Source organism: Sarcophilus harrisii, chromosome 4 (genome assembly GCF_902635505.1).
Source record: "Sarcophilus harrisii chromosome 4, mSarHar1.11, whole genome shotgun sequence".
Lineage (NCBI taxonomy): Eukaryota > Metazoa > Chordata > Mammalia > Dasyuromorphia > Dasyuridae > Sarcophilus > Sarcophilus harrisii.
The window spans coordinates 356,923,059-356,939,509 of NC_045429.1; the positions used below are offsets into that span (position 1 = coordinate 356,923,059).

The 16,451-nt window shown below is 37.8% G+C and overlaps 1 protein-coding gene across 2 annotated transcripts in view; it reads right to left on the reverse strand.

Annotated features, from left to right (window-relative positions):
* The window catches only part of KCNN3 (potassium calcium-activated channel subfamily N member 3), a 304,701-nt gene that overhangs the window by 139,976 nt on the left and 148,274 nt on the right, over nt 1-16,451 (reverse strand). Inside the window, exon 1 of one of the 2 annotated variants that reach the window (XM_031966674.1) lies at nt 12,451-12,822. The exons of the other annotated variant lie outside the window; for it this stretch is intronic. Within the exon in view, the coding sequence (XP_031822534.1) occupies nt 12,451-12,633 (183 nt within the window). The 5' untranslated portion in view covers nt 12,634-12,822. Of the gene's footprint in view, nt 1-12,450; nt 12,823-16,451 lie in introns of those variants that run through there. 2 annotated transcript variants of the gene reach the window in all.

A 16,451-nucleotide genomic window follows, 5' to 3' on the forward strand; every position in this document is an offset into this window, starting at 1 on the left:
ACTTTCAGTGGTAAATAGGTTATCAGATACTTTTCTGAGGGCACATTTGTGACAGGAGACAGGGGAGAGAAGATGGATTGCAGATTGGATGAGGGAAGGAAAGAAGTTCCACTAAAAAGTACGGATGGCACCGAGGAGAAATTCTGAGGCCCATAATTGAAAAGATGGATGATTTTGCCAAATGTAGAAATCTTGAAAATTCAGAAGACCTGAGTTCAAATCCCAGATTCATCACTTACCGCCTTTGTGACCAAGGGTAAGTAATTTCACTTTTTCAAATTCTCAATTTCCTTGTGATGAGTGATGAGATTGGATTTGATAACCTCTACAATCTCTTTTGAGTTTTATCAAGCTATGAACTTGGGACTCTTGGGTCAATCAATCATCCATCTCACTTGAAGTGACTAACACCATACTCTAACCTTGATACCTTTAACAGGAGATAACCATTTCTATTGAATCAACCAATCAAAGACATTAAAGTATACACTGCTATCCTGCACAATTTTTCCATAAAACAGCAAGCCAATTTGGAGTCAAATATTCAAGTGTTTTGCAGCTCAGAGAAGACAGCCTTTCCAGCCAACCACTTATAAAGGAATCACTTAGGGAGAAGAATGGAATAGAGTCTCTGTCTCCTCTTCACTCATTTTCACTAGAGAATGACCTTATGAACCTCAGAGAATCAGAAGATTCAGACTTATTGGTATATGACTGTGTTCTTAGATTAGCTTATGACAGTGTTTGCGTAGAGAGTTGAGAACAAACTAGATACACCAAGGAAAGGCATCTTTAAGGAGTCTATAAGAAGCCCATAAGAATCTACATCATGCCTGAGGAGAATTTAATGAATACCTCCCTCTACAAGGCGAAAGAAAAGAATTTCCAGCAACCAGGAATGGAATTACTCCTTTGTCGATGTGTTTTCTAAACTTGAACCCATTTTTGTGTATGAATTCTCTATATACTGGTGGGAGAATGTATCACAGGACACACCTCTTTAGGGGGCAGAGGTATATATTTTGAACCAATTACAACACTTTAATAAATACGTTGTTCCAAAAGCTAATAAAGTCTAGGTGATTGATATCAACTGATAATCTTGAGAGAGGGGACACACTGGTAGGGGCTTATGATTGATGGTACTAGATAAACATTTCCCATCATTTAGGGTCTTGGAGTTACCCAATGGACAATGTGACAATTTCCTTCTGGGATCCCAACCCTGCCATTGCAAATAAGATTGGGAAAATGTATCTTGAGCTGTTCTATATAGAATATTTTGTAATTTTTTTTTTGCACAGATTTAGGATTTCATTGCTATAGGGAACTCCTAATGAAGGAATTTATTTTTACTAATGATGTTGGACTATAGAACTTGGCATCTTAGAGAGTTGCCTTGGAACACCTAGAGGTGGTAAAACTTGAAGTCAGGTTTTCTAGACTTGGAGATCAATTTTCTCTATCCACTAACTGAGCTGCCTTTCAGGAAATATACTTCACAAATACCAAAGGCATATAAATGTCTAATACTACATGTTAGAATCATTTATACTTAAGATCCTTTTGACCCTAATCCTTAGAAAAGGAGAAGAAAAAGTTTCTTTCTTTTTTGCTAATAAGATTAAGTCTGATGGAATAGGAAAGTAGTATTCTTAGTTGTAAATGAAATACTTGAGTTCCAGTCTTGATTCAGTTACTTACTACCTCTGTGATCTTGAGCAAATCACTTCTTAATTCTGCCCTTCTCTCACCTGCAAAATAATGGTCCTGATTAATAAATTCCCTTCTATATCTAATATTTTGTCATTCAGGGACCTTGGAAAGGTCACTTTTTAATCTGTAAAATGGGAGAATTAATATAAATGAAATTATGTATATAAGAGATGTCAAACTCTGGACATTAGAATATGACCTTAAAACTCAAAATAAAAAAAAAAGGTAGGTTAGCTTATTTGATCCCAAATCTTAGAGAAGTCTTTTGTAGAAATCTCTCTACAAGGACATCGGCAAACACTACAATCCCAGAGTGGCTTATGTTAAAAGAGCCTTGAAAGCCATCGTCTTACCAAAAGCCCAAACATATTCTTGCCTCGGCAGAGAAAGGCCTAATAAATTCTGACTGCTAGGCCCCTCATTTCTAAGCAAGGTCTCCTGGGAACCCTTATCCTCTCAGCCTCCCCTGTCAGACAGGTGGACTGACATACACGCAGCTTCATCTGGAGGCCAAAGCACACAGTGAACAGATTACAAATTAGATTTCTTGGGTAGCTGGGGAGGTATGTCATGAATCAAGAACCAAATGCTCCCCATTAGGCACGCTTAAGACTGAAGCATCAGAAAGCTGCAGCCAAGTGGGAAAGAACAGTTCCCCTCCACTCCCCCATGCTATTAGAATCACTGGCACGTTGATTAGTGTGTGCAGCAAACTACCAGTTGGGATGTTTTGGGAGTGCCAGGTGTATTTGTCAATCATGAAAGAAAAAGGAGAAGAAAAAGAGAAATCTCAAATAGGAAAGAAAAGGATGGATTTTGTTTTGTAGCTCACTTTTATTGCAAAAGGAGAAGGATTTGAAATGAATCTGGTAACATGGAAACAGCCTCCCGAGGAGGAAATGAAAGATGCTGCCAGCACTAACCCAGTGGAGAGGGCCTGCACTTAGCTAAGAACAGAGGACGCTTTCACCTCATCTCTCCACTGCGAGCTTGAGACAAACTGGATGCACAAAAGAAATTGGCACCCGGACAGTGCCATCTGTCTCCCAATGGGTCTTCTTCCAGAAGAACAAGGGGAGAAGAAGGCGGGAGCCCTCCTGCTTACCAAGCCTATGATGCCTCCCTTTAGAATAATAAGTAGATTCAAATAGTTAGTGGAATAACCACATTCTGGGAAGTGGGAGGTAAGGTGCTTTTCTGATTTTTATCTTTCAGCCACCAGGGAATTTATAATCTAATGGGGATGCTGAAGCAAAAACATGAATATAATGTCAGGGCCAGGAATTGAATCTGTGGAGGAAAGTCCCTATACCAATGAAAGTTAGTACGTTCTCTGCATTTTTTTTTTAAAAATTCAATATAACTGGTTTCTTTTGCGATTCTAGGAATTTTATTTTATGCATTTGAAATTATCACTCTGAAAAGCAAACTCTAGCCTTTATCAGACGGCCCAAAGGGTTCATATCTCAAAAGATTAAAAATCCTGATGAAGAAGAATTGCCCAGAGCACTGAATAGTTTAATGACTTGCTCAGAGACACTCATCGGGCAGGTGCTAGGGACAGCATTTGAAGCAAAATCTTCCTGGTTTTGAGACTAGCTCTCTACTAGACATACCACGATGTCTTTCTATGATATCTGTTAGAAATTAGAAAGTTTGTAGTAGATGTACAAACAGAAAATGCTTAATGAGTGATTGATATATTAAACTGAACCTTCATGCAGGGAAGCAATTCTGAAGGCTCTGAATACTAAGGTAGGTACTTAATAAGAGTATGTGAAAAAGAACGGAGACAGATGAGAAGGTTTCAAATATAATAATGACAACAATGTGTAGTGTAATATAATATATAACATGATTATATTATATAATTAATATAATTATATTATACTGTTATAGAATTATACATAATAATAAAATTATGACAATAATAATAGTATTATTTAACATTTTAATGTTTTTAAAGGGCTTAACAAATATTATCTCATTTTATCCTCACAACTCTCCTAGAAACAGGTTAAGGGACTTGCTCAGGATCACACAGCTAGAAAATATCTAAGGCTGCATTTGAATTCAAGTCTTCCTGACTCCAGGCTTAGTGATCTATCCACTGTGCTGTGCTACCTAGCTGCCTCAATAGAACTGAAGAATTAAAACTCACATTAGAGGTACCTAATTCAGCTTCTGACAAATACTGCCTTGTGACATCTGAGGGCGACTAGCCAAGACTTTAAGTGGCAGAGCATCTGTTGATCTGCATTGGTTGAGGCACTTTGCTCAATTCCCAATGAATTCTTATCCAGCACAGCTCTCCAACAAGTGATGGGTTATCCAGATTCTGCCTGAGCACTTCAGGTAAAACACAATTCAAGGCAGACCCCTCTGAGTGCTATAGAGCTTAGGTCATAGGATCACAGATTTTGTGAAGGGGCAAGTCTTAGGATTTAATCATTTCACAGATCAGAAAACTAAGGCCCAGGAAGCTTAAGTAACTTTTAGGTTACACACGTATTAAACATTAGAGCTAGAATTTGAAGCTAGGTAGGTCCTCTGAATTCAAAGTAATCACTCTTGTTACTATCTCTCATGTCCTTCCTCCTTATATTAAGCTGAAATCTATCTTCCTGTAAATTTTCCATTTTTTATTCTGCCCTCTAGTGCCCAACAGAACAAGACTTGGCTCCATGTAATGTTGGGTTCCCTTTAAGGAACTGAAGACAATCAACAGCTCCCAAAGTTTTCTCTTCTCTAGAGGGACTCTCCCTTTGGCTAGAACTTGTAACCAGTATCTCCTGTTCATATAATAATGGCTCAATCCCATTCTCAATACTTCATATACATTCCTACTCATCAGTGGCTGATTGAGATGAAGAGACATCTTGTGCTCAATGCCTAGAAACAATAGCAGTTGGCTCTTCTCTTACTTCATTTGTAGTTATAAGTGACCAGACCAGAATTAGAGACATGGAACATCAGAACCAAAAGGACTTTAGAGAACAAATTGTCCAATCTCTTCATTGAATAGATAAAGATACCCAGTCTCAGAAAAACTAAGTGAGGTCACCCAAGATCACTCAGCTGCTACTCAATTCTTTGACTTGTCAATGGGCAAAGTTCTGAACTGGTAATAATTTGCATTGACTGAACACTTTAAGATCTGCAAATCAGTTTCATTTCAATTCAACTCAGCAAATGGTATTCCATCTCTAATTTTTACTGTTGAATTCACTAGGGACAAAAAGACAAATAACCAAACCAAATCAAAAACACCCCAAAGTCCCTCCAATGTCCCTCCTCCTCTAGGAATTAAAAATCTCATTGTTAATGAGGAGGAGAGGGGAAGATGGGCCAGTAACAAGCATTTATATAGCACCTACTATGTACCAGGCACAATGCTAAGGATTTAACAAATATTATCTCTAGTGAATCCCTATTATTGTAGGATCAATTATGAACTCCTCTGATTATGACCTAAAACTCTTAACAATGAAGTTGTAAGAATTTCCAGGTTTCCCTTCACCTTTCTATAGTTCAACCAGACTGAACTTCTATGCAATATTCTATCTCTCACTCCTGGCCTCTGCTCTCTGTCACACCTGGAATAGTCTCCCTCCCTTCTTTCTACCTCTTAAAATCCCCAGCTTCCTTCAAAGCTTAGCTCAAACACCTCCAGTATGAAACTTTTCACAGTCCTCCCACCTCCCAGCAATAAATTAGTTTGATGGGAACTCAGGGAAGACAGTGGTCACTTTTATGATCCAAACTCCTTCATAAATTTATTTATCTGGATATTGGTACCTCCCTCCAAAATCATCTTGTATTTATTTTGTGTGTAGCTCATAGATGCTTATATGTAGATATGTTGTCTTCCATCTGATAAAATAAAAACTCTTGCTTGAAGTGCAGTTACTGTTTCATTTGCCTTTATATAAGAGCTGTAACGCATTAATAGGGGCTTAATAAACACTTGTTGACTGGTTGATGACTTGGAACCCTGAAGTCAAAGTTTACACTTCATGCAGCCAAACTGAAATGAAAAGAGATTCTTGATCCCTAGCCTAGGTTCAGCCCTACTCAAGGCAGCCTGGCTGCCTGATGTACCACATTTCATTTCAGTCATTGGTCAAAGGGAGCCTGTTTCTCATTCATGTAGAAGCTGTTATTTGTCCTTCATTTTCCAAGAGGACCATAACATCAGGGAAATGGTGTCATGACTTGCAAATAAATTGGATTTAAGTGAGGAAGGGCTGTGCAAAGTCACCAGTCTTACTTTCTCTTCTGGAGCCATCTGGGTCCAATGGCAAGATATAGATCAAGACGACTGGAGACAGCCTGGATGCAGTAGGAAACCTTGGTCTTTTAAGTTTAGATCTTTTCCAAGTCTCAGTTTGACTGAGGCAATGCCCATTCAGTAATTAACTAGGTAAGAAATGAGGCAAAAAATGGCCTCTTTTATCAAGTAAAAAAAAACAAAAAAACAAAAACAAAACAATCAATCTGGGAGCAGATTTCTGCTCAGAGATTCTGACCAAAAAAGAAATGATTGCTATTTATATGCACTCTGAGTCAGTCAGGGTCCAGACAAAGACCAAGTGGGCTTGAACTGGGACCCATTAAAAATCACTCTGGCTCATTGACCAAAAATAGGTTAAGGCTAGGTAAGACATGAAACAAAGTATATATAGCCTCTTTGACCTAGTTTTTTTTAATCAATCTGGGAGAGGAATGACCCTCAGGGTGTCTGGCCAAAACAGAAACAATTGCTATTTACACTCACTTTGAGCCAGCAGGACCCAAACAATGACCAAGGAAGGCTTGAGCTGATTTACTGTTAATCAATCAATGAGAATCAGAGTGGTTTGGGTTTGAAACAAGGTTCTTAAGAAAGAAGTTTAATCTGTAAACCCCAATTTCTTTCAAGGTTTCATTGATCAAAATTTACATTCTTTTGGGCAGAAACCCTGTGTGGACTAAGCAATAGGAAGGAAAGGAAAATGGGAGGGAAGAGAAGAGGGGAGAGAGGGAAGAAAAGGAGAGAGTTGCATTGCCCAATTAGAACTGACAGGTTGGGTCCCTATTAAGCAGCTTGTACTATTCACAGATTGTTTTATGTCCTTCCTTCTCAATGACATCAGGAAGATGATGTTATGATTTGAAAGTGATTAGGATTTAAGCAAAAGAGTACTGTGCAAAATCCCCAAACTCATTCTCTCCTCTGGAGTCATCTGGGCTCAATGGCAAAATATAGATCAGGACAACTGGCAATGGCCCCAACACCAAATACTATTCCATACCCAATAATGGTGTGGTGATAACCCTCATTTGCAGAGGTTAAGTCAATGAAACCCAATTTATGAAAAGTTTTCCCAAGTTAGAAAGGCTTTAAGTATCTTTTTTGCTTAGGCAATTGGGGTCAAATTGACAAGGGGAGCCCCAAAACTCTCTCTCTGACTTTGGGGGGAATGCTAAGCTCTCCCCTGAGATATCCGCCCCAGGGATTCAAGATAAAGTGGTTTCATTCTGTTATCTGGGTAGGACTGGTTGAGCCCAGGACCACTCCTACTTAGCCTGAGCTGGAGATTTCTATCTAACTCTAATGAGTTGGAGATTAGCCCAGAGACACTCATTCAGTTCCAAGATTTTCTATTCTGATTCCAGCTCAAACTGCTCCCAGCCCCACCAAGAGCTGCCCCCAGCTTCTAGCCATAAAAGGGGGCAGCTGAGCTCAATCATTGACAGTAGAGGATCTCAAAGCAAATCATGCCAGGCCAAGGGATCTCCCTTGGCATAACTACCTGCAAGGGACTCTCTGCCTGCCGAAAGACATTCTCTTTCAGCGTTACTCCCTCTTTATCTCTCTCTTTCCTATTTCCCTAACAAGACTTTATTCACTTTCTCTGCTAGGATAGGATTTTTCTGCTAAAAACTTTATATCCTTCTGTCGGGACCTTGCCACCAAAGATATCTTAGTCTTTTTAGCAAAGGCTGACTTCCCAATGCCAATAATAAACTTCTTTTGCCAGTTTAACTTTTCAGGTTCGTAAATTCATTTACAAAGGACTTGCGCCACCAGAAGGGGTTCCCACAACTCCCTGCCCTGCACCAAACTTCATCTTTTGCTCCCTGCCTGAGAATCGAGGGGAGCCAAACCTCATCAAAGTGACTTGCCCAGGATCATACAGCTAGGAAGTGGTAAGCGTCTAAGGCCAAATTTGAACTCAGGTCCTCCTGACTTCAGGACTGGTGTTCTATCCACTTAGCTGCCCCAGCTTTAAGTATCAATGATGGACCAGTAGGAGGAATACCCTAAATGTGAGAGGCCCATCACAAGTAGAAGCTATGAGATTAGTGAAAACAGCATGGCAACTGTACTGTAGAATAATGACCAGAGAGAGCCCTGGTCTTGGAGTTAGGAGGCTTAGATTCAAATCCCTTCTCCAAAATTTACTGGTTGCATAAATATGATCATGGGAAAATTGCATCTTCTCTCTGAGCTTTGGTTTATCCTTCTTTAAAATGGGGATAATTAGACTTGCTATACTTACCTCATAGAATCTGAGAGTTAGAGGTACCTCAGAGGTCATTCAATCAATCCATGCCTGAATGAGAATACATGGTGTAATCCCTCTACAACATATTGAACAGGTGGTCTTCCAGCTTCTGCTCAAAGTCATTTGCAGAGGTTTTTAATCTGGAGACTATGAACTTGTTTTTTTTTAATATGTATATTTTAATAGCAATTTCAATATGAATCATTTCCTTGGTAATCCTCTGTCTATTATTTTATGCATTTAAGGACATTATTTTGGGAAGAGGTCCATGGTGTCCCTAAAATAATCCATGAAGTTAAGAATCCAGCTCTAGTGAAAGGAAACCCAACATCTCTCAAATCATTACATTCCACTTTGGGTCACCTCTAATAATTAGGAAATTGTTGTATTTTTTTTTAATTTGGTTTGTGTCTTGCTTCAAAACTAAATTCTCAAGTTCTACCCATTTCTCTTTGTTTTGTCCATCCTCTGGAGTCAAAAAGGACAAGTTTAATCCTTCTTCCATATGAAAACCTGAGTTCAGATCTTGTCTATTTCCCTTACTCCCTATATGATCTTAAATAACTTTGGTAGCCTTCTCTGTTACTTATGAAAATTAGGGAGTTGGACTTGATGGTCTCTTAAGTTCTTTCAGCCCAGAATTCTATGACTCTATAATAACCCTTTGAATCCTTGAAAGCAATTATCATTCCTAATCCTAACCCTAATTTCCAAGTGTTCTTTTCTCCAGACTAAATATTCCCTGTGCCTTCAGACTTGTTGGTCCAGTGGATAGAACAGCAAGGCCTGGATCAGGAGGATCTGAATTCAATCTGGCCTCAGACACTTAGTATATGTGTGACCCTAGCTATGTCACCTAACCCCATTTGCCTTGGTTTCCTCATCTGTCAAATGAGCTGAAGAAGGAAATGGCAAACCATTCCTTTTTCTCTGTCAATAAAACCCCAATGGGTTCATGAAGAGTTGGATATGACTGAAATGACTGAACAACAACATTCCTTCAGCTGATTATCATAGAAGAGACAGCCCAGCATAGGAGTGTGATGGCTTGGTCTTAGAGTTTGGAAGACCTATCAATATTCAATATCTTCCCAAATCATTCAATACCTGACAGTTATAATTAGTGACCAAGAATTAGTCTCTTAAACTTCAGTGTCCTCATTCACAGAATGGAGGTCATAGGGCTTTGGAGATCTTTTTAGCTCTCAGTTTCTTAAACCAAATCACCACCCATATGGGGTCTCGTTCCTGAATGTGGGGATCATGAAATTGTGATTTATTATCAGCAAATATTTGATTTATATACTTATTTTATATGCCCATATACCTTATAATGCCCATATGTATGCCCATATACCATATAATAACATAAAAATTTCTTGGGTGAAAAGGAGTCACAAGTGGAAAAAGTTTAAGAAGCCCTATTACAACGCACCCTCCTTATTTTTCAGATGGGGAAACTAAGGCCTAAGGAAACAAAATGATTGCTCAAAGTCTCCCAAATAATAAGCGGCAGGCTTCAGATAGCTATAGCACTCAGATGGGTTGCTATGGAGATTGAATAAGAGAATGTGTATAGAGAACTTTGAAAATTGAAAAGCACTCTATGAATATCAGTTATTATGTTGTACCAGCACAAGGACTTTCCCCATACTGGTTATCTTTCTCAGGATACTCTCAAGAGGAACTATTGTAAAGAAAGACTTTTTTAAATTTCACAAAACTGTGACAATGTTTGCTGGCATCAAAACAACCTTCTCCAGTTTGGGGTTGCCCTAATTCAGTAATATCAGTTGTTTCTGGGTTGAATTCACCAGGGTGACTCTTTACTAGATTGACCTTATTAATTCTCTGCTTAGTTTAGAGGAGGCTTGGGAAAAGGAAGCTAGGAGCCTCAGCAGCTGTGAGACTATTTGCTTTCATGCCTATTAAGACCTTGGGCTCTCCAGAATGAACTTCTCAAACTTCAGACCCTCCTGTCACACCAGGGTCACATCGGGATTCAGCTGTAAAATCAGGAGGGATTGCAGACAATTGTGAGAAACTCCAAATGGATTAAAATGCCCCCAAGGAACTGACTCATAGGAATTCAGCTGGTAAAGGAAAGAACTCCACTGGAACACAACAAACAGGAAAAGACTCCACTCCCCTCTTCCCTCCCCTCCCCGCAAACTTGCAAGATGCTCTTAAGGGAAAATATTTGAGGCTCCATAGATAGCAGTAGGTCACCATCTCAACCAGCCTGTTCAATGGAGACTGCCTCACCTCAATGAAGAATTATACAACTCATTTTTACTTAGCAGAACTCAAAGCCCCAGGAGTGTTAGTGGGTTTAGTATTGTAGTTGCTTTTTAAATGGCCTTGAAAACTTCATGCCCCAAAGTATTTTTATTTTTCACTAGCTGGGTTTTCACCCAAAGATGGTAATGAAATAATGTGCTCCAAGGAACAAACCAGCCACTGTTGGGATATGGAATACATCCTGCTCTTGTTTCCAAAATTACATCTTATGCTCAGTCACATCACTGTTAATATCAACAGAGAGGTCAGAAGTAAAAGAGTTGAGGTCATATAACCAATTTCTGCCTGGGTTTGAAATGAGTTATTTATTAACCCCTGCTGGGAATGTAAGACTGAGAGAAGTCTGTTCTTGAATCCAACTCAGTTATCCAAGTCAGTTCCCCAAAACTCTATTAAGCTCCTACCAAGAAAAAGTAAAGCACTTAGTGTAGAAAGACAAAAAAAAAAAAAAATTAATCCCCACCCATAAAGAACTTACATTCTCCTGGGATGATACCCTGTATGGACAGATCATTGTCCTCATTATAGATACAAAGTAATTTCATGAGGGGCAGAGCACTAATAATACACACATCGATGTTAGTTATTATCATTATTAAATATGTAAGAAGAATATATTCTTTGCTACCAGGTGGAAAAGAAATCTCTCCTGGTGAGACCAGGGAAAGGCTTCATGGAGCTGGGTCTGGAAGGAGAAGCAGAATGCTAATAGAAGGAGATTTGAACCCAAGGATATTGTAAGATTTAGATAAGATCATGGATGTAAAGCACTTCCTAAACCTTAAACTGTATAATATTTCCATATAATGTATATAAACATTTGTATAATTATTATTCAGAATAACAACTTATAGTCACTGGGTTGCCAGTTTGATGATTACTTCATTCCCTGAGTCTTCTACTTCTTCTTCTAATGAATCTATGCTTAAGCAATGTTTTATAGAGCACTACAGGTATATTGGTAAATGTTTAACAATTAGATTCTGGGGAAAATAATTTCATGCACACACACTTAAAATTTTACATTTAAACTGCATTTTCTTAAGACTAGAAAATCAATAAAATAATAAACCAAGTTTTGATTTGTACTGCTCATTGTTGTTGTTCAGTCACTTCAATTATGTCCAACTCTTTGTGACCCCATTTGGGTTTTTTTGGCAAAGATATTGAAATAGTTTACCATTTTCTTCTCCGGCTTATTTGATAGATGAAGAAATTTAAGGTAAACAGAGTGGAGTGACTTGCTCAGGGTCACACAGCTAATAAGTAAATGTCTGAGACCAAATTTGAACTCAGGAAGATGAATGTTCCTGACTATGCCTGGCATTTTATGCACTATGATACTGCCTAGCTGCTCTTATACTAAGATTAGTGAGGTATAAATATTCACTTTGAAAATTTAATAAAGGCTATAACAAGTTAGCTGAAGCACACCCCTGGATGAGGTTACAGTGGAGAGGGGAGGTAGCAAGGGGAAGAGGAAAACCTGGGTAATCAGTCTATAAAGCTCTAGATTGGTTTAGACATTGTGGGTGAGATCTTAATAATAATAATAATAATAATAATCAACAACTAACATAAATAATGCTTTAAGATTTACAATGCACTGTTTAGACTATCTTATTTGATCCTCACAATAACCTTGTAAAATAGGTACCATTATCATCCTTATTTTACAGCAGAGGGAACTGAGGCTAAGTGAGACTAAATTTAGGGTAAGTGACTTCCCCAGGCTCACATTGCTAGTAAATGCCTAAGGTTAAATTTAAATTCAGGCTTTCCTGACACCAAATCCATCACCTTAACCCATCACATCACCTCATTCTACATCTCATCTTTTGTCTTTATTAGTAGTGGCAGGAACTGGGCAATATACTTTTACCTGGCACTGAGAAGATGCATTTGATTCTCCGTGAAAGCTCCATTGCTCTTTGGTTATCACTGGCGAGGTCAGTTTATTGAAGCAAGATGGGAGAACAAGAAATATCTGAGGTCCTTCTTTTAAAATGAAGTGACAGGTTTTGAGGACAATTGAGGTCCCAAGATATCTATCCCAGGATAACATTTTGTTCTTTTATATCTTTTATCCTTAAGAAAAAAAACTATCTCTGCAGCATTTGTAATGCCTGCTAGCTGGAAGGAATTAGATCAATGAGAGCAATCGAGAGTCTGGAGAGAGTTTTCGGGTGGTTCTGAATGAAGCAAGTATATGAGATCCCAAATTAGAGTCTCAGCCGAGAGGACAAAAAGAGTCTTGTTCCCAAGAACTAGCTAAAAATTCTTTAAATATATTTCTATTGATTTCATCTCTTAAACAGTCAGAACAAATCTCTTTCCTGGATTGACATATCTTACACTTCAAACAAGTGCAACTTTCGTCTCTTTCAAAAAGTACACTTGTACTTGCTTATTAAAGTGATAGAAAACATCCAGAAAGTGGGGTGGGGGTGGGAGATGGGGGGTGTAAGTAAAATAGTAAGGGAAAGAAATGCTCCAGGTAGGAAAAGGACAACACTCACTAGTTGAACCCTAGACCAGCCTCCCTGAAGTCTTCCTTCCTCTCAAAACAGCTGAGACTCTTGGCCTGGAAGTTGGGAGTTTAAATACTTGTTCGCCATTCCCCTGTGTGAAGTTGAGTAAGTCTCTTCATCTCTATGTACCTCAGTTTCCTCATCTGTAAAATGGAGTTTAGACAGCAATTAAGCAATGTGCTCCATGCAGAGACTTGGAGACTTTTTCATCCTCCTTTTAATTTTATTCTTTCTATTGTTCCTTCACTGCTGGAGGAGGCCTATAATTCTCTCCCATGCCAGCAGAATATAATTCTTGGCACATCATATGAAGCTAGAATAACTTTGAATATGCCTTATATGGGCTATGCCTTCCATGAGGACCAACCTCATTAATGCGATTATCATTAAAAATTATGATCAAAGCTATGTCTAGGAAAACTCTTCATCATAGGACTGATCGCCACATGTAGAATTTTTTCAGCCATGATAGCTCATGAAACCATTAAGGTATAGAGAGGCTATGAGCTGAATTACAATCTTATCTAACCTAAGAATTAGAAGGAGTCTTGGTGGTCATCTGAACTGGAAACACCTCCACAATTTTTTTTGAAATTGTGATTTCTTTGTGATTTTTGTGATTTGTGAACCTTGAGTTTTTGAACCTGTGATTTCATTAGTTTAGGGAATTCTATGAGGAGAAACTCCCTCTACCTTCTACAATAATGGTGTCAAACTCAATTACAAGCAGGGCCACTAAACCACACATAAGGATTCCTCAGACTGCATAATAACTTAGAAAACCACATACATCATTTATGTCCTGCTGTCTTTTTATTTGTTTTGTTAAATATTTCCCATTTACATTTGAATCTGGTTCTAGAAGAAATCCAGAGTGTTGGGGACATGTTTGACAACTCTGCTCTAAAGCACTCTATCCAGATAGACATTAATTCATTAATCAAAATTCTTTGGATGATCATTCAACCAATTCTGAATCCATTTAACTTTATTATCATTTAGTTCATATCTCTATCTCCTTCTCAATGAGGATCTGTCAAATACCTGGTAAAAATCCAAATTTACTATAGCTATAGCACTCCCCTTATCTATTATCTTTTTTTTTATTTAATAGCCTTTTATTTACAGGATATATGCATGGGTAACTTTACAGCATTAACAATTGCCAAACCTCTTGTTCCAATTTTTCACCTCTTACCCCCCCACCCCTAGATGGCAGGATGACCAGTAGATGTTAAATATATTAAAATATAAATTAGATACACAATAAGTATACATGACCAAAACGTTATTTTGCTGTAAAAAAGAATCAGACTCTGAAATATTGTACAATTAGCTTGTGAAGGAAATCAAAAATGCAGGTGTGCATAAATATAAGGATTGGGAATTCAATGTAATGGTTTTTAGTCATCTCCCAGAGTTCTTTTTCTGGGCATAGCTGGTTCAGTTCATTACTGCTCCATTGGAAATGATTTGGTCGATCTCGTTGCTGAGGATGGCCTGGTCCATCAGAACTGGTCATCATATAGTATTGTTAGTTGAAGTATATAATGATCTCCTGGTCCTGCTCATTTCACTCAGCATCAGTTCGTGTAAGTCTCTCCAGGCCTTTCTGAAATCATCCTGTTGGTCATTTCTTACAGAACAGTAATATTCCATAATATTCATATACCACAATTTATTCAGCCATTCTCCAACTGATGGACATCCATTCAGTTTCCAGTTTTTAGCCACTACAAAAAGGGCTGCCACAAACATTCGTGCACATACAGGTCCCTTTCCCTTCTTTATAATCTCTTTGGGATATAATCCCAGTAGTAACACTGCTGGATCAAAGGGTATGCACAGTTTGATAACTTTTTGAGCATAGTTCCAAACTACTCTCCAAAATGGTTGGATTCGTTCACAACTCCACCAACAATGCATCAATGTCCCAGTTTTCCCGCATCCCCTCCAACAATCATCATTATTTTTTCCTGTCATCTTAGCCAATCTGACAGGTGTGTAGTGGTATCTTAGAGTTGTCTTAATTTGCATTTCTCTGATTAATAATGACTTGGAGCATCTTTTCATATGACTAGAAATAGTTTCAATTTCTTCATCTGAGAATTGTCTGTTCATATCCTTTGACCATTTTTCAATTGGAGAATGGCTTGATTTTTTATAAATTAGAGTTAATTCTCTATATATTTTGGAAATGAGGCCTTTATCAGAACCTTTGACTGTAAAAATATTTTCCCAGTTTATTGCTTCCCTTCTAATCTTGTCTGCATTAGTTTTGTTTGTACAAAAACTTTTCAGTTTGGTATAATCGAAATTTTCTATTTTGTGATCAGTAATGATCTCTAGTTCTGCTTTGGTCATAAAGACCTTCCCCTTCCACAGGTCTGAGAGGTAAACTATCCTATGTTCCTCTAATTTATTAATAATTTCATTCTTTATGCCTAGGTCATGAACCCATTTTGACCTTATCTTGGTGTACGGCGTTAAGTATGGATCAATGCCTAGTTTCTGCCATATTAGTTTCCAATTTTCCCAGCAATTTTTATCAAACAGTAAGTTCTTATCCCAAAAGCTGGGATCTTTGGGTTTGTCAAAGACTAGGTTGCTATATTTGTTGACTGTTTTATCCCTTGAACCTAATCTATTCCACTGATCAACTAATCTATTCCTTAGCCAATACCAAATAGTTTTGGTAACTGCTGCTCTATAATATAATTTTAGATCTGGTACAGCTAAGCCACCTTCATTTGATTTTTTTTTCATTAATTCCCTTGAAATTCTTGACCTTTTGTTTTTCCATATGAACTTTGTTGTTATTTTTTCTAGGTCATTAAAATAGTTTTTTGGGAGTCTGATTGGTATAGCGCTAAATAAATAGATTAGTTTAGGTAATATTGTCATCTTTATTATATTTGCTCGCCCTATCCAAGAGCATTTAATATTTTTCCAATTGGTTAGATCAGACTTAATTTGTGTGAAAAGTGGTCTGTAATTTTGCTCATAAAGTTTCTGATTTTCCCTTGGCAGATAGATTCCTAAATATTTTATATTATCAGTAGTTACTTTAAATGGAATTTCTCTTTGTAACTCTGACTGTTGGATTTTGTTAGTGATATATAAGAATGCTGATGACTTATGTGGGTTTATTTTATAACCAGCAACTTTGCTAAAGTTGTGGATTATTTCTAATAACTTTTTAGCAGAATCTCTGGGGTTCTCTAAGTATACCATCATGTCATCGGCAAAGAGTGATAATTTGGTTTCCTCATTGCCTATTCTTATTCCTTTAATCTCTTTCTCAGCTCTTATTGCTAAAGCTAGCATTTCTAATACAATATTAAATAGTAAC